Source organism: Amblyomma americanum, chromosome 1, assembly GCF_052857255.1.
Source record: "Amblyomma americanum isolate KBUSLIRL-KWMA chromosome 1, ASM5285725v1, whole genome shotgun sequence".
Lineage (NCBI taxonomy): Eukaryota > Metazoa > Arthropoda > Arachnida > Ixodida > Ixodidae > Amblyomma > Amblyomma americanum.
In genome coordinates, this window is record NC_135497.1 from 138,085,658 (window position 1) to 138,103,912 (window position 18,255).

At 45.9% G+C, this 18,255-nt stretch overlaps 1 protein-coding gene across 1 annotated transcript in view; it reads right to left on the minus strand.

Moving 5' to 3' along the window:
• Positions 1-18,255, minus strand: part of LOC144113728 (uncharacterized) — a 108,502-nt gene that overhangs the window by 14,306 nt on the left and 75,941 nt on the right. The window contains exons 3-5 of the mRNA XM_077647015.1: positions 18,042-18,136; positions 17,145-17,301; positions 16,860-17,037 (exon numbers count right to left, since the gene is read on the minus strand). Of these exons, the coding sequence (XP_077503141.1) occupies positions 16,860-17,037; positions 17,145-17,301; positions 18,042-18,136 (430 nt within the window). The remainder of the gene's footprint in view (positions 1-16,859; positions 17,038-17,144; positions 17,302-18,041; positions 18,137-18,255) is intronic.

Consider the following 18,255-nt stretch of genomic DNA (forward strand, 5'->3'; position numbering starts at 1 on the left):
CCATGAAGATAACAGAGACCGTATCTGTACTTCAAAAGCGCCTGTACGCCTAACGGGCATAGAACAATCGGAACACGCCTTAAGCGCTCTTGGACGTCCATATAGCAAGAATACGAACTGTGCCCACCGAGAGGCACCAGCTGGGCTGGGAGAGGAAAGAAGCCAGGAGAGTATTATTACTTATCTGTCGCTAACTAACGCGTGTTACTTAGCGCCGAGCAGACGCAGACTAGGGGCTGATCCGCAGGCCAGCGAAGGTGCGCGAGGTGCGTGAGAGGGGCCCTCGCTCGGCACCTGTGAGCCCGCGAAAGAAATCCCCGCAGGAGAGGCAAGGGGCTCTCCGGGACCTTCTAATTAAGTCATATGAGGGTGGGATCTCCTGGCTCTCGCTTCCGGCTGATGGCTCGAATTTCGAGTTCTGCTCTGTCCGCTGCCCTCACGGGGCCCCGGTACGCGTAATGGTTCCCATGGTGCTCGCCAGGATGCCGTGTTAATGATAATAAACCTGCCATTATGGCTCTCCTGCTGGACTGGCCCAGTTTGGCACTGCCGAAACGGGAGGCTAATGCGGAAGCGAGCGACTAATGAAGCGATCAAGCTAACGGCGTTGGGTTCAAACTCAAAGCGGCGCGCACTTAGCTTTTCGCCTTCGCCCATTTTCTCTCTTTTGCAGAGGAACATCGAGAGCTAGCGCAGGCAAAATTCGCACGATGTAACAGCGGGGTCGAGTGTAGGGAAGTGCCGCTTTAGGGCCGGTTTACGCAAGGCTACAAGGCTGCTGAGCGGACCTTATGGAGACCGCCTGCGAAAACCACTGCTGGGAGGTTTTTAATGCTCTTCTATGTCTATTAGAGCTGAATTACAGCCGACCGTACATATCAGGCTTCTTGAGTTTTCAAAAAAATTTTTTTAGAGGCTTTCATAGCGTTTCCGAAAACTCTTCAGGTGCTGTGTGGTTGTTTGAAGTCCTAATTGATGCCTGCGTAAAACTCAGTGCCGTGCTCATTACTAGTAGTAATACAATAATGAAGCGAATGACCCGCTCCATTCAGAATTACTTCTCTGAAGCAACGACTTAGATAATGTCAGGGGTTACGGGCATGTCAGTATCTGCCGCGTAAATTCCCACTGCGACTTCTTGAGGTGAAGGCTGCATGAATGTTTCTTGTGTACTTGTAGAACAAAGAACTTGGGATCATCTGTCATTAGGAAGGACTAATTGGCGTAGTACTACTGAGTTCACCTTCAATAACACTTTATCCCAAAAGCAAGAAGTCTCTCGTTATTATTTCATCAATCGATCTTTGCTACGAATTGCAAAGGTGTCCGCTGTTGTGTGGTAGCAGCCAAAATAATAAAGCTTACAACGGCGAACTTAATTTCTTTTATTTTATGCACCCGTTTTCTCAAGATCTATTTTCACAGTAGTATTCTACCGCTCTGCCACTCCGCAAACTTGCTGAACAACTCAAAAGAAAATGTGAAATCCGCTTTTCTACAGCGAGTTAACAGCACTGCCGTCTATTTCTAAATGCCAGTTGTTTCAGCGTTGCGATGTAGTACTTTTGTCGTGAATCATGAACTAGGCAGCACATTTACCCTAGCGCTTCTATGTTTTATTACTAACCTTTCGTTTTAAAAATATGTATGGCCATTTTTAATAAATGCGTTGCAGACGCAAGGGCTCTCGAAATTTTTGAATGCTTCATTTACTGCATAACACCAAAATTAAGATATATAGCGAGAAATGCTAACAAGCGTATTTAGAAGTGTGTACAGCGATTCGCTATATTTGAGATAATGTTTCCGGCTTAAAATGACGCGTTGTGTTTCTTTTTTTTTTCTCTCTTCTAACAATTTGGCAGTCTGCGGAATAAATTTTTGAAAATGCGGCAATCAAAGTAACACGATTTTGCCTCCTTAACTTAAAGTTCACAGAAAGGTAGCAGACGCTGCTGTAAGGATGACTTCGTTTGTGCTAAACGCGTATAATTCTTCACTCAGCAAAAACTGACCTATGCCAGCAAGATATTTTGGTCTTCCTTCCAAGCATCGATTCACCCTTCATTGTCGCGTTATGTATTGTTGGCCACTGCAATTAACCAAAGTGCGCGCACGGGCCGATTAGGAATCTGTACAGGTACGAAGATATACAGAATCTTTGTGCGCCTGTCCTCTAATCCGAGGGAAAGTTTTTACGAGGCAAATGTCTGCACATGAGTGTGTGTTCTGAGGTTAAAAGCTGTGTATGTTGGTGAGCTTTCACGATAATTTACTGGACATAACACGTTTCGAAACCACAGCACTTTAAAGTTGATATAATGGAAATTGAGAATTGACCAGGAAAGTTCCTGCTCTTTCATTGATGCATTAAAGCATAAAGTGACGACAATCAGTTGAATATGCGATGGGACCATTATTTTTTTTTTTTTTTGGGGGGGGGGTCATATTTTCTCGCAGTCAGCGTACGTCAACACTTCCTACGGCATTAACACACATAACAGCGGTGTTATGCACTGAATAAAACTGCACCGTTTTGTATTGTATTATGGCGTAAGTTCTGTATCATCAACGGATCGCGATGAGAGTGTACCTAAATAGCAAAATTTCGCCAAGAAATTTACTTTGCAAATCTTAAACATCAAATTTCTCTATATAACTGTTTACTACTTTATTAACATCTTCCCTGATTTATGATTTTCCTAAAAAGATAATTCTACCGGCCCAAATGGACTCACTGGACGTGATGTCCCTCATTGACCTCACAGCGAGTTGACGCGTATGCTCATCGATTCCCGCAATGCCTTCGTGAATTGAGATGCAGAAATGAAGCAAGCAGGAATATAAATATTCCTGCACAGTTATACAAAGGAAGGTTTCATTTTTCGTTCCATATGCTCGAGCGGGTGTCCCTGCTTGCTGACGAGCCACTCAACGCACAAGTTCTCATTTCGTCGAATTCAGTGGCATGTCACGCACTCCTCTCACGTGGTCCTCTATTGCCTGTTCGTAATCATTCCGCGACAACCAATCGGCAGTGAGTTTCTCCTTTACTGGATGGGTGATAGAATGACATAGGCCTCCTGAAATGACAGCTTGACAGTAACTTATGGGGAACAATGTGCAAGCCAAGATGACTTCGTCAGCCACATAGGCGCTAGAGAGGCACTTTATATATATATATATATATATATATATATATATATATATATATATATATATATATATATATATATATATATATATATATATATATATATATATATATATATATATATATATATATATATATATATATATATATATATATAAAGTGCCTCTCTAGCGCCTATGTGGCTGACGAAGTCATCTTGGCTTGCACATTGTTCCCCATAAGTTACTGTCAAGCTGTCATTTCAGGAGGCCTATGTCATATATATATATATATATATATATATATATATATAGAGAGAGAGAGAGAGAGAGAGAGAGAGAGAGAGCACACAAAAAAGGAGGGGGAGGAGGGTAGTTAGCCGGATCGTTTGGTTAGCTTACATTGCAAGTAGGGAGATAACGGTAGAAAAAGTCAAGGAGGACCGAAAGGAGTATACGTGAAGCGTGAAGACGGGCTCAATGTGCGCGGAAATAAGCGCCTAATAAAATCGCAAGCATTGTAGAGGCTACAGAGCACTTCATTGTCGTGTTTCATGTCACTCATGCTCCCTAGTTCGTGAAGTGGTGTCCGTTTACCGACAACAAGGTCATTTGTGTTACTTGCAAAGTAAATTACATAGTAGTCGGTAGAGTTGCTTTTGTTATAAATATATGCAGATGCGTACGCGATTTTAACTCGATAAGCAATTAAATGTACCCGCACTTAACCGCTTTGCTTCGCTTTCTGACAGCGAAATGCAACAGTGGGAGAGGGAGGCGAGGAAGTTGCTTCTATTTATGCTCGACTTAAATATCGTTGGAAAAATTTGTTGTTTTTTTTATTTGGCTGCTCCGACTTCCCGAGTAGCGCACTGCGCAGGCGTTTATTGCATGTCGCTGTGGTAACAAAAGAGCGAACTGCTTGCAAGCTGTCGTTTTTACATTCTCCTCTTTTGCACTAACTAGAAAGAAAAATGGCTCCCGAAGCATGGCTCTTGATACTGAGATAACGTGATATTTTGCAATTACTCGTCGGCGCTGGCGCAAACCGTGACACCCCCAAACACGCATGTCATCGAGCGTGAAGGCGAGGCGGCCCCGCTAGTCCTCTTGCAGCGGCGACTTTGTTTTTGCTCGCTTGTTCGGACGTGCGTGCTCTGCCGCCCCGCAGCCTGTTTTCGCGTAACGCTCCGCGCCGGGGCTCAATTTCCCTGACGCCAGTCACGGGGAGCCTCGTTTGTATATGTCTGGCTGTCCGGCGAGCTGGCTTCAGCGTGCATGCGCACGCAGTCTCGCACCCGGTCCACCTCGGCTCACCTCTGAGGGAGCGGGAGCCGTCCAAACGCCGACCGCGTCTGCCGAGCCCTGTCTATATCGTTCGCTCGTTACTGCCACTGAAGCCGCTTGTCTCTATTATGTCAGCCGAGATCACGGCAATGCAGTGACGTATGCATGCACGCATGCATGAAGAGGAGCTCTACGAAGGTGCAGAAGTCATTGGAGGGCTGTTTTGTATGGAAAGCAGGCCTGCTGGATTGAATGGGACGACGGACAGAAGGAAGGGGGACCCTGTTTGAAACGTGGCGGAAGTGGCACTGTTGACTGGCCTCCGCAGACGTCTGCAACGCGCGGGGACGACACGCGTTGATAACGGCCTTCTATTTATACGCACATGATTAAAGCTCCAATACGAGATGCGCACTGCGTACACGAATCCTCGCCGTACTTGTCGCCTGTGACGAGACCGAAGCGGCAACTGGCACAGTTGCGTCGGAACCCTTGTTAAACATCTTCGCAATAAGGAAACCGTGACTCCTCGCCATGCATCGCCGCCCAGACGAGATAAGGAGGCCTTTTTTAAAGACAGTGGGACCCCCGCACGAATCGCGGGGTGCAAAGCTGTGCGGCAAGTTGTAGAACCATGTGATCTTTGTGCTACTGCGCGGCAATCAAGAAAAGGGACGTGGAGCGAGAAGTTCGTGCTTCCTTGTTTTTGTTCTCAAAGCTGCGAAAACATCTTCTTTTCATCTTCCAAGGCAGTAGTACATACCCTGCTTCCCTATCAAGAGCCCCATAAATCATTCGGGTCTCTGCCTATAGCGCTGAGCTATGACCCGCAGGCGTTGGATTTCATCATATACAAAGCAAAGATACATTGTTCTCCTATAAGCCCCGTGAGACCTGGTGTCACGCGCGGCTATGGCTGTATGAGCTCACGATGCAAATTAGGTAAAAGACGTGCCCGCCACGACATGTAGGCTCCCTTTGTTTGGCATCATAGTCGGTTCTGCGTTCTGTCCTTCTTTCATTCGTCTTTCCGTTTCTTATTCTTCGCCGTTTTTCTTTCTTCTTCTGTACTTTCTGTCGCTTCTCTTCTAGGAGCAGGAAGGCGTTGTGCTGCTTCCGGTGGCGAGTGCCAACATGTCCTTCACTATTTCCTTCCTTTGTGTTTGTGCTGCATGTAGCCAATACTAGCGTCGTCAAACAGGAAACATTGGGATATCACTGTGAGTAAAGAACACAAGAGGAGCACCAGTGGAACACTGGCGAGGCAGACTTCGTCCACTCAGATAACACCCTCGCCCTATCCACGCTTGTATTGAAAATGAAATTCCCGTTTGCATGACAATGTAGTTGCAATGTCCTATACTTTTCTTTCTTAAGCGTCGTTCCGTCATAGACACGAACAACATTTTCTAGAGCCGTAGCCATTTTTAAGCAGTTTCGTATCGTTGTGGTCGTCATGGAAGTCACTCCCACAGATTGACCTTCGCAGAATCATGCCTAGCAGGACTACACTCATCTCTACCGCTTGTTTGCACGCACCGATGCATGCGGGCATTTCGAAAGGGACGGCTGCCGGGTTGCCGGTGCATCCACCTAATGGGTGGCGTTCGTTACAAATGTTAATTAGTCACGGCATGTCACAACAACAGACGAAGGGTTCGTTTGAACCAGCCCATGAGAATGACGCCCATGAAAGCGAGCAGCAGGGTGGCGCGGTGCAACAGGCGACCCTTTCTCGCGTTTTCTTTATTCTTTGTCTCGTTCCTCTTCGTTCTGCAAGCACGGAACAGAAAAACGACCATTAGGCATGATAGCCTTCGTGCTCGTCTGCAATTGTTCTTCCAAGTCCCCGCCTCCGCCGCGGGCTTTTATTTCTCTTCTGAAACGGGAGTATTTACGCATTGGGAAATTCACGTGCCCTGGTACGGTAGCAGCCTTCTTGGCAAAGGGTTGGCAAAGATTTGCCAAAGCCGCAGCATTTCTTTGCTCCTGCTTAAACGGAAGCGGTGGAGAACCTGTGCTTAGATCTATATTTAGGGAAATTCTTAGCATTACAACCGCTTTCAAGAAGAAAAAAATGGGATTATTCTCACATTGGCCTGTATTATGCCGGTGTCTGTGACCAAATTCGCACCTAACTGCGACGGGTAGAGAAAAGTCTAGTGACGATTTCCAGCGCCTTCAGTTTGGTGGAGAATTCCGTTAACCAACTCACAAGCTATCGTAGATTTCCGCTCTGCGGTACACGGCGATATTGAATATATTTCGAAGCACATTTTGCTTGTTTATTAGCGACTAAAGCTACGAAATAAAATCTGAGCCACGCAACCAAAGATCGCAAAGTATCCTTTCAGCTCAGCACAAGCACGCGAGAGCGTATCTACTGGAGGGCCATACGGCGGCGTTCCGCACATGTTTTCTCACTACAACACCGCTGAAATCAGCGTCTTTTACAGCAACTACAAATATCGCGAAGGCTCCTGACCGTGCTGATGGCAACACAGACACAAATAATGTGCGATAATGCTGGTCACACCTCTCCTGCGCGAAAGCGCCGTTTCTGGCATAACGAATCCGCTCACAGGGATCAGAAGAGGACTGAAATACTATAAAACTGACTTTATGGAAGGACTCTATAGCATGTTGCTTTACGCTTTCCACTAGACGAGCGGTGGCTGCAACTTCAAGGACTACTTAGTTTTTGCCACCAGTACATTTCGATGGAGTATAGCGGAGTGCTAAGTATTCCACCGGTAGATAGCTTCAACGACGTGCACATGTGACACACGTGTATTACATGTGAAAATATGGCATACATATAGCGAATGCCTCGATTGTTCGCCCTGCCTCCAATCAGCATCTTAGTAAGCACTAAGTGCACTTCTGGTTAACTTTAAGTCATACTGTGGCTACTTCAAGCTGTATACGGGCCTAATTCGGTCTTCGGAATTGCGCGCATGTGTTACCAATGCAATGACAAATTTACCAGTAAAAGAAAAGCTGTCGTTTCAGCGTGATTGACTGCATCAGGAATCTCTTCACGATTTGCATGTAATGGAAGAGTTTCGTGTAATATCCTTCACATTTTTATAGGTACGAGATAGTGCTGGCCACCACAGAATTTCTTCATGGGCAGGAGGGAATCAGGGGTGCAAATCGCAAGCTACGCTTGGGTCACCACAGAGTAATCGACAGATGGATGAGAAATAGGAGGGTCCTCTATGAAACAGGGTGGTGGCAGTTGCCAGCATGCTCGGATTTTTTTTCTTTGTTTCTGTAACAGTGTTAACGGTGTAATAAATCGGTCTATAAATTCGCCATTTTCCTCAAATACAGTTTTTAATCCTGAACTCCTAACGTAATGCCACCTCTGCTTTTGAGCCACCAATTTCAATAAATGTTTGCTAACTTCTACCGCAGAATCATTCGCATGACCACTCTCAACTCTAAACCTTAAAGCCTCAGGGAGGGTGACTGTGCCTACATGGACATCCTGATGGATGCCGCCACATTCTAGCATAAGATGTTCAATTGCTTTGTGGATTTACCACACACACACTACCAATCACGCACGCAGAGCCCTCAATCTGCACCAATTTGTCTAGATCTTACACGGGACCTGAGCCACCTGAGCATAAAAATAAAGCACGCGTCTGCTGTTATTGCTTTCGTGTTTTAAATTTCATTTATTTAGTCACAAGTTCCTTGGTTCATCAGAGAACAACTTGTTTATAATGAACCCCCTAGTGACTCGCCCGGCTGCGGTAATTAATGTAAAGTTCTAAAAAAAAAAAGACCTACGATAGAATAAATTTCCGTGCCTTTATTTTCACAGGGGGTCTAAGAGCTTGCTTTTTCTCAATAGCCTGACATGCACTTTTTTTCTTGCTTGAGGTAGGTAATACCTTTGCTGGATGAATACATTGGTTTGGGCTAGTTGGTTTACAGCTGAAAAGAACACCACGCAACAGGGGGGCGAGGGGGCGAAAAGGCACATAAAACCACAGCCACCGGGTCGTGTGGTTTCATGTGCCTTTCTATGTTCTCGTCCCTTGTCGCGCCGTGTTCTCCTCACTTTTGTTGCTTATGTGGCGGAGCGCACGAGATTCTGTTCCCGGCACGAGCAGTGGAGCATGGCTTTGATTTTATTATTAATTGGTTTTGGGGGAAAGGAAATGGCGCAGTATCTGTCTCATATATCGTTGGACACCTGACACCGCGCAGTAATGGAAGGGATAAATGAGGTAGTGAAAGAATAAAGAAGAAAAAGGTGCCGTAGTGGAGGACTCCAGAACAATTTCGACCACCTGAGGATCTTTACCGTGCACTAACATCGCACAGCACACGGGCGCCTTAGCGTTTTGCCTCCATAAAAACGCAGCCGCCGCGGTCGGATTCGAACCCGGGAACTCCGGATCAGTAGCCGAGCGCCCTAACCACTGGGTCACCGGGGCGGGTTGGCTTTGATTGCAGGTGACGGATCGTTGATTGCAGGTGACGGATCGTGTTTGGGAGAGGCGCTGGGAAGTACTGAAGACTGCGAAGCGTGGCTTAAAATCTGTCCCGCTACTAGCATTTCTTGCTTAAAAAGGACACAATAGGTATACTGTGTCTTGGGTATAGGTATGCTCTTTTCTTAGGTGTAGTATTCTGAAAATGATAAGGCACCGTGCCTCGAGCACCATACACGGCAGAGAACGAAGAAATATTGTTGAGCTAAGACGTTCCAGTGTTCTGTGCATACGTCAACAACATTAGGATGTGAAAAAAAATAATGAAGCGCACAGGTGCGGTGTATGTAGTCCTACGGCGTAGGCGCTCGTCCACGATGTAACCACTCCGTCAACGTGCCTCGGGATTAAAAAACTGATTCATCGCCACCGACCATGGCTGAGATCCAAAGTCCTGCCACTTCCTGACTTCTGTCCTGGCCGCACGGTCAGTAAGAAAAGGGCATAGCCCTTAACACGTGTGCGGAGTTGAGCCGGTTGGTGCACGTTCAAAAACGCAGTAAAGAGCGGAAAACAGGACAGGTATGGTCATGCGAGCTTATGTGTGTTTGTCTGCGCTCTTATCGTCCTGTTGTGCGCGATGTTTACTGCGTTTTGGAATGCGTGTGTAGTACGACTATGCGCTTCATTTCCGAAATACGTCTGACACATTTGGCAGTCATCTCTTTGCCTTCTCTAGACTTCTTCGACAACAGCATTTTTTCAGCCAGGAGAAGAGGGCGTTTAGCCTAGTTTCCAGGCCCTTTTGATAGCCACACTCAACACACTATACCGTATGTTGTCGATCTATCAGAAATCAATAAATCCCCTTTCAGAGCCACGAATTCATACTTTGGCCGTCGCTCGTGCAGCGCGTAGAAAAAGTGCTGGGCAAAAAACTATAACCTCGGACTCAGAACTCATTGTTACTACGATAGGTTTTGGCAACGTCCTATTGATATGCTATGTTCGAGCGCGTTAAAAAGCCAAAGGACAACGAGACAATCCTTACTGACCGCGTGCGTTCTTGTGAAATTTTGCTCGGTAATTGCTTCGTTACTTTGGATGTATCCCTACCTGCCACAGACTCTGATGATTATATAGCAATGTTTCCATTGTTCACTGAACCCAGAAATGTTGAAAATGTCAACAAATCACTGAAGATTTTTCCGCCTGTGGCTGCGACTCAATTAATTCCATGTTCCTAAAATGCACCAATCGTTATTCTTCCATCACTTTGCAAAACTTTTTCAACATTGACTTGGCCAAGGATCTGTCACTTCCGAATTGAAGGTCAGGAAAGTGGTTCCACTCCACAACCCAGGTAACAAGGAATCTCATGCTAATTACGAACAGATCACAGCCAATCGCATTCCTTGTAAAATTCTTGAGCATATTTCTAATCTAATCTTTCTAATCTCTGAAATTTTCCCAAAGGAAATTCTTTTTTTCTCATTATCGCCGCACGAATTTCACAAAACTTACTCATGTCAAATACATTTAGCCTTCACTCACAAACTTCATGTAATTCTTGACCATTGATCTTTCGCTTATTATATATTTTTTCAGATATTTCTAAAGCTTTTGATAACATGTGGCATAAGCTGTTTCCTCATGTAATACCCCTATTTTCCCTCTTGTAACACCCCTAACAGAGGCATTTTAGCTGTACAATGAATAAATAATAACTAAATGCACAAACCGTAACATCGTAAAATCAGCCCGAAAATTTTTATGAGAAGATTTTTATGAGATTTGTGACAAGATGACAAGATGTGACAAGTTCTTTTTGCCTGTCAATCCGAGTGTGTTCCGGATAACTTTTACTCGCAAGCAACTAATGCTAAATCGGGCGTTCCATAAATATATATGTTAAGCCCCATTGTTATTTTATCATTTAATGATTTACCTCCCTGTGTTTCGTCTAGCACTTTTATTCGCAAATGACTGCGTGTTCTACAGGAAAATAACTTGTCATATGACACTTTTAGCGCTCCAATCCAATCAACGCCATCTCAACATGATGTTATTTATGGGTACTAAAACTTTATCTAAATAAAAGTAATTTCGTGCGTGCATCAAGTTATCTGGCAGTTTACCTGCTTTAGTACCTTAATAACACACCTTTAGTCTCTGTACCTGCTTAAAGATATCTCGGCATGCAGCATCAATTTGGGACCCCAGTCATAGTAGCTTAACGCACTCATTATAAATGATCCGAAAGAATTCTGCTGGTTTTATCCTTACTAACTACAACAGAGCCACTGGTTTGACCGCCATAACATCCAATATACACCTTCCATCTCGCATCTCGCCACAAACTGACTAATTCTTGCCTGTTTCACAAAATATTTTACTATGTGTCAGTACGCGACCAACTCATTTTAACTCCCCGATATATTTCATCCCGAGTAGGTCATGCTCTCAAAGCTGGGATTCCCTTTTGCAGAACGGATGATTTCACGCACGCTATTTTTAACATCGCACCTGAGAAAACTGGAATCGCTTTGCCGCCCATATTGCAACAATTCGTGACCACAACCATTTGAGAACGCATTACCCAGCATTGTATGAGTATTGTATTTAATACTTTTGTGTGTTTATTTTGTATATTACTGTAACCACTCACCTATCTAATCCCAATGGTCCTGAGGGTGTAATAAATAAGTGAGTAAATAAATAAATGTCCGGCGCTACACTTTCTTATATAGTATGAATTTTTACTTTTGTCCCTCAATTTTTCGTGCAACTACTCGCTACCCCATTGATTTACATGGCTGCAAGGCTTTGTTTTCGGCACAATGAGGAAAATAATAGCTGAAGGCTGTCCGTTACTATCGTCGTCCTAAAAACTCTCGAATAGGCTGCACCAACTCCAGCGGTGCCTGATGCCCAGTATATAAATTCCAAATTCATAATTCAGTATTCCAGTATAAATTAGCTGTGCTTGGGGAGCTAATGTGCTGGCCATCTGTACCCAGCAAACAACGAAGAGAGAGCATGGTCCAGAGTAAACCGGCTACCGGCTGTAGTACTCTCTCCGGCAGCTGCCCACTCCGGCTAAGTTGTCTGTAGAGTCAAATGTTGAATTCACTTGTGCTTGGGCAGGTTCCCCCCCCCCCCCCCCTTCAGGTTCCGTGGTTCGATTCTTCGCTCACTTGACATTTTTTTTTTTTAGGCCAGTCATTACGGGGTTGTTCATACTTCTACACGGAGTGTGATAGCACACTAAATCACTTTGACTTAGTGAAACTGCAGTAACTCTTAACAAAAGAGTTAACATGGGACAAGCGATCACTTCACCAAAAGAAATTGCTGGAGTTTCTCAGCCCTCAGGGTTCCTTGTTTAGGTTTAAGTTCATGATAAGTCGTTTATTCCGTTTCATGCCCGTAAAGTGCAATTCCTGTGCTGTGATATCTGATAGTATGTTATGGCTAGACTCAGGTGCACATGTATATACGGAATTTAGCAGAACAAATATAATCAGTGGCGGCGTACTAGACACCTGCATCTATACTATCCCCCTCAACTTGATACTTTTCCTTGCAACGTCAGCGCTTCTTTCTGTACTACAGAATATAAATACTAATTTGACGTGCCTGGAAGCAGTGCAGCAAACTATCGAGAAAATGAGTCAAACACGGGAGAAGCGTTTACCTCATCAAAATTAATTGCAGGAATTGTGCGTTTACAAGTGTAGGAATTGTTGCATAGCTTTTAGATTCATGAATAGCCACACAGTGATTTCCAAAGATCTCATTCACATAGCGCTTGCGTCCAGGCATTCGCCGTTTCGTTCCTAAGAAGAAAGGGTGAACTTTCCTATACAACGCCTGATGCTCAGGCCCTACGTTAAACAACTCAAAGAAACCGCTGCGGTGGTTGAATAATAGCTGTGGCGTTCTGCTACTGAACGCGTGGTCGGGGCTTCGAACCCAACCACTGTGACCACACAACAGTGGATGTGAAACAGAAAAAAAAAATCAACAACGATTAGGATACTCGGTAACACAAACTGACACGCAGCTCAGTCGCTATATTGCTCTTCGACAGGTGCGGTTTGTTTCTGTTGGTCACCGATCTCAAGAACGGCGCACACAGGCGGAACTGGCACAGGTCAGTAGCCGCGAACGCCACTTGCAGGGTTCCATCTGTCCAATCGGAGCCACTCCCCCTGCACGTTTCATCGTTCCTCCTCTCTCTTGTCGTCTCCTCCTCTGTTTTCCTCATCAGGCTTTTTAATGCTTCAGCGATGGTAGCCACTCAACCCACCAGAGAGGGGGTCAAAACAGCTGCGTTATAAAACCAGCGGCTGCTAAGGAATTCCAACATCCCGCCTGCAATCACGTTTGTGCAGTTCACGCGGCCAGACCTCTCGGTGGTGACGAGCTTACACTCTTCGCTATTTCTCTTGGCATTGCTCGTTTTATAACAGGTGTTTCAGGAAAGACTAAGTACTTTTCAAAAATAGGCTTTCTGGGGTAAAAAATGGCTTTTGCGGCATAGTATTACCAGTGTTGGCGCACACCGGAAAGCTGGTCAATTGTCTTACGCAGTAAGCTAGTTAACTAATTTCTGATCATTAACTTTTAAACTATCACAGCTAGGCAATTGGTTGCAATTAGGGATCCGTAGCCGGTCGTTAGTAATAGCCATATCAGTTTTTAGAATTTCAAAAACGCAATTATCCTCGGCGCTGCGGCTTGACAAAACCTGGTTACATCGTGCCAAAATACATACATTTTCGAAAAGCATGCAGACAAAGCAACTTTTCCAGGGCACGTAACTAGTCAAAAAAGACAAATTTTGTTGAGCAACAGCGCTAAGGGTAAACGCGTTTTCTAAATTCTAAAAAATGACATGGCTGTTACTAACCACCGGCTACAAATCTCTAATTGCAAATAAGCGTCTAACTCTAATAGTTAACAAGTTAACTATTAAAGATTAGTTAACCATCTTACTACTTAAATTGATTCAGCGGTTTTCTGGTGTCCCCCACCAGTGGTAATACTGTGCTGAAAAAGCCCTATTTTTACTTCAGAAATATATTTTTGAGAATTACTCAAAGGGGCTCTTAAAGGGGCTCCAATAAAGTTGCGGTAAGCCTAGGATGTTAAAGCACGTTGTTTCACGAATATTGTCCAGCAGGAATTCCGCTCATGCGCGTTGTTGAAGCTGAGTTGTTTGCAGTCAAAATTTGAATTTCATCGTGTTCGCACCTTTCTCTCTGCCCTCGTCACTTTTTGCACGCTGGAAGGTTGGCGCTCCTCTGCCAGCCCCACCTCTGCAGGCGGAGCTTCCTTACCCGCCGGAGCTATACGGTTTAATGGCCGCTGCCATGGTAGCTGCCTGACTCCTGAAATAATTTCTAACCAATAGCCATCTCCCAACTTGTATACGCAGGTGCGAGTGACGGAGGAGGGTGCGAGCATGAAAAATTCAGGGGGGGGGGGGGGGGGGGGCACTTTGTTGACCTAAAGTGCGGTGAGGCGAAAACCTTTAGCACGGTGTTGCTGCTTGCATCCTGATGTGTGTAAGTAGCGTCAAAACAGGCAATAAAGACAAAAAAAAGTGTAGAAGTAGCGTAGTCGTTACCACGCTCGACTGCGGACGCAAGGATGTTTGTTCGAACCCCACCGTGCACAAGAATTTTTTTTCTCTTGAGCAGTAACAGCTATAGTGAGAGAGATTTCGCGGACGGACAACGATGAGCCATTAAAGGCTTTCCCCTTAAAAAGTCGCCGGAAAGGGCTCGCCAACTCTCGCGCGTGGTCGTGGGTTCTCCGCTGCGTGTAGAAGTGTATTATTTGGCTCAAGTGTTTATGACAACACAGTTTAATGATTGAGCGAATTCAAGTGCTCTGCTCGCAAGGTGTTTCAGAGCACCTTTAAAGTCTTCTCTGAAACACGTGGTAGATTGAAAGACGTGTCATTAATGAGCAATAGCTGCCTTGCTGCAAACTGCACACTCAACGCTAGACATTGTGCTTTCTGCCTTATGGCGTATTCCAATCCTCGATTTGGAACGTCGCCCTGAATCTGCGAAAATCCCTCGCGGTCCAAACAGACCTCAGGGTCTGAATCGAAATCACCCAGTGAAACAGGCTCTTAGGCTTAGCGGAGCAAGCTAACTTGCTCCATATCGCCGGTTGGAATACGCGATTAGCTCGGCGCCGTCACGACCCCGGTACGCTCAAATAGAGGGGTATATAAGCACTATCACAGCCTTCTGTGGCATATGTTAGGTCCAGATCCCTTGGGTTCTTGCTGATCAGTCGGAGCCACTCCCCTCGCGCCACTCCTCTCCAACCTCTCTCGCCCCTTCGCCTCTTCGTGCGTTACCCTCCTCCTCCGCTTACCTCTCGACGCTACAACATAGCTGTCACCGCCGCAAAACCCACACGCGCTGTTCCTCTTTCCTCTGACGTCGCTGCTCCTTGCCACTAGAGCTCCCACATACTCTCCTCCGCTAACACCACTTCGCTCTTATCCTCTGCATTCCTCCTCACGCACGCTCTAACGGTTACACCATCACCGCCGCTCAACGCAGGAATGAGCGCCTAACAACTACGATGTCACACCTTCTTATGTTGGGATTTCAGTGCACGATAAGAATCCACGAGATCAGAAGTAAACCCTTAGCCACCCATTACTAAGCGCCTCACAGCCGCGCCTTTGGCGAGTAGACGTCTATTGCTTATTACTCTTGCCATTATTCCTAAATAACGCCCTGCAAAAAGCACGCGGCTTTCTGTTTTCGGAAGTGGACATTTGTTGGTGCAAATATATTCGCATCCACGACACAGAAGTGCTCACGATTTTTTTTTTTCGAGGACTTGTCATGTGGCATAAGATGGACCTGTCAACATATGCCGCAGTAATTCCTGAGCACTTTCCTGCTCGTACGGGGCTCACAACTGCTAGTAACAATACGCAAGCGTAAAGACTTTGCCATTTTCAGCACCGTCTCGCAGTAACCATTGCCGTTAGAAAAGAGATGGCGTACGCGCACTGCGAAAGTCGTATCTCGCTACTCAGCGGCGCGAGTTTCCGTATACTGTCCGGGACGTTGCTTGAGCCACGTTCGGACAAATAACTAGGTGCTTACATCCATAGCCGTTAGTAGGGTATGTGGGGTTTAACGTACCGAAGCTGCAGTCGTGGGCTGTGAGAGACACTGTATAATAGAAGACTCCGGATAAATTTCGACCGCATGAAGTTCGTTACCGAGCACTTACAATGCACAGCACGAGGGTGTTTTTTTTTTTTATTATTTCGCCTCTACCAAAACGCGGTGGCCGTGTCTGGGCTTCAAGCCCGTGACCAAGGGCCCCAGCACCTGATCGCCATATCTACTAAGTCACTGCGGCGGGTAGAGCCACCATCGACTCGAGTTCGGTTTTGGGCTGGCGGTATTAGTAACAAATCATTAAGCTTGCACTCGGTGAGCCGGTTCGGTCAGTGTGTATAACTTCGCGACGACCCAGAGATCGCACGCCTTCCGTGACACGTTGTTTCCAAGCGGCATTCCACAGTTTCATAAATGTCGGCAGCGCGCCGGCTGAACCACGTAGCACTGAGGCGCGAAACTCGGCCTTTCAAGCGTAATTGATTTGGAAACGGCCGCCGCTGAGCAGCAATGGAGGCACAGCCGCCTCAGCGTAAGCGCCGTGTCTCGCTGATAGCAGACAGCTTTAGCGTCGACGGACAGCCGTACGGCAAATGCGGTAACGCGTTGCCGTTACTACCGTTACAAGGTTTGCCTAGCGACATTTGCCGTACGGTGGCAGTTTCCGTATTTAGTGTACGGCGGTGCTAAAACTCGCTAATGGTCATGACGAGACGGTACTGACAGCTGAAGTTCCCGCTCTCACGAGTGTTTACGAGAAGCTGCGAGGTCGGCACAGAGACGGCATGTCTCCTTCGAGTGAAATGCCAAGACCACTGACCTGGTTTGATGTCTCTTGGAGCGTCTGCGTCCACCTTGTCGCCGCAGTCGTTGTCTGTGTCTGACGCGCCGCCATCCGCTTTGTCGTCTCCGGATTCATTGTTTTTGTTGCGCGGCTCCCAGGTCATCTTGTTCTCTTTCTTGAGACGCCGCCGAGCATTTGCGAACCACGTCGATACCTGAAGAACCCAGGGCACCACGTGGCGTAGGTGGCATCTCGCTAATGACCTTAGTCTAACGCGTAGTGAGCAACTAATGTGTGCGATTTCCTATACTAAACGCTTACCTGCGTCAGAGTCATCTTCGTAATTATTGCCAGCATGATTTTTTCGCCCTTCGTCGGGTATGGGTTCTTGCGGTGCTCGTACAGCCAGGCTTTCAGTGTGTTGGTCGTTTCTCGGGTGGCGTTTTTTCGCCGCGCTGCACTATCCATTGCACCATATCTGAAAAAAAAAGGACAGATATTTTCAAAAGTTACGTGCCCTTATTTCTTTTCCAAACATGAACCTTCGCCAAATGGCCAAACTCGCATCCTTAACTGACCTTTATTTTTCTTTTGTTTTCGCGCAAGCGCATTTAATGTCCAGTTATCAGGACTAAATGTAACTTGACATTGATCAAAATGAAAAAAAAAAGACTGTTTCCTTGAATTTCCAGAACACACACGGTTTTGCTTTAGCTTAGCCCTGAGATGATGCAGTTTTCGTTTTTATTTCTTAGGTTGAAGAATGGAGGGCCGCACTAATCTTTCTCTTCTTTGTATAATAGGCACTGTAAGGGCCCACGCAGCGAAAGTGAGCGCATGAGAAGTTCACACGCTGATGCAGAGACTTTCGTCGAGAAAAAAAATCTCGATAAGATGTGTGACGGATAGTGTGAAGCACAGGCGGAGAACAAAAGCGGGCTATAGTGTCGACAGCACCATTATTGATTACAGTAGTAGAATAATGTGCCTTTCGTGTTATGATACGTTTTCGCTTGTCGTCGATGCACTGGGCTGGCTAATCTTTTGCAATTTATGCTCAGAACTACAGCTGACTGCAGTTCAAAATATGTAGATTATACAGATGGAGCGCACAGTGATCTGTTGAAACAGTTGTTGCATCTAAAATCTTGACCTATACACATTTCCCGACTACTTTTCGCGGGCTTTTTGTTACCTGACAGAGCATTCGTTGCTCACCTGTCGCCGTAAGGACTGTAGGCGGCCAGAGCTGGATCATACGGATAGCAAGCGGCCGCGGCTTGAGGAATGGTTCCCCATGTTGCACGGTTGTCCTGTTGAAGAGAACGAGGGGCAGTCTCCGTCACTCATTCGAGGCAGATAAAGGAAATTGCTTTCTGCGGATTTCCTTCGTGTTCTCATGAACAAAGGCGTGTTAAGCAGTAATACTAAA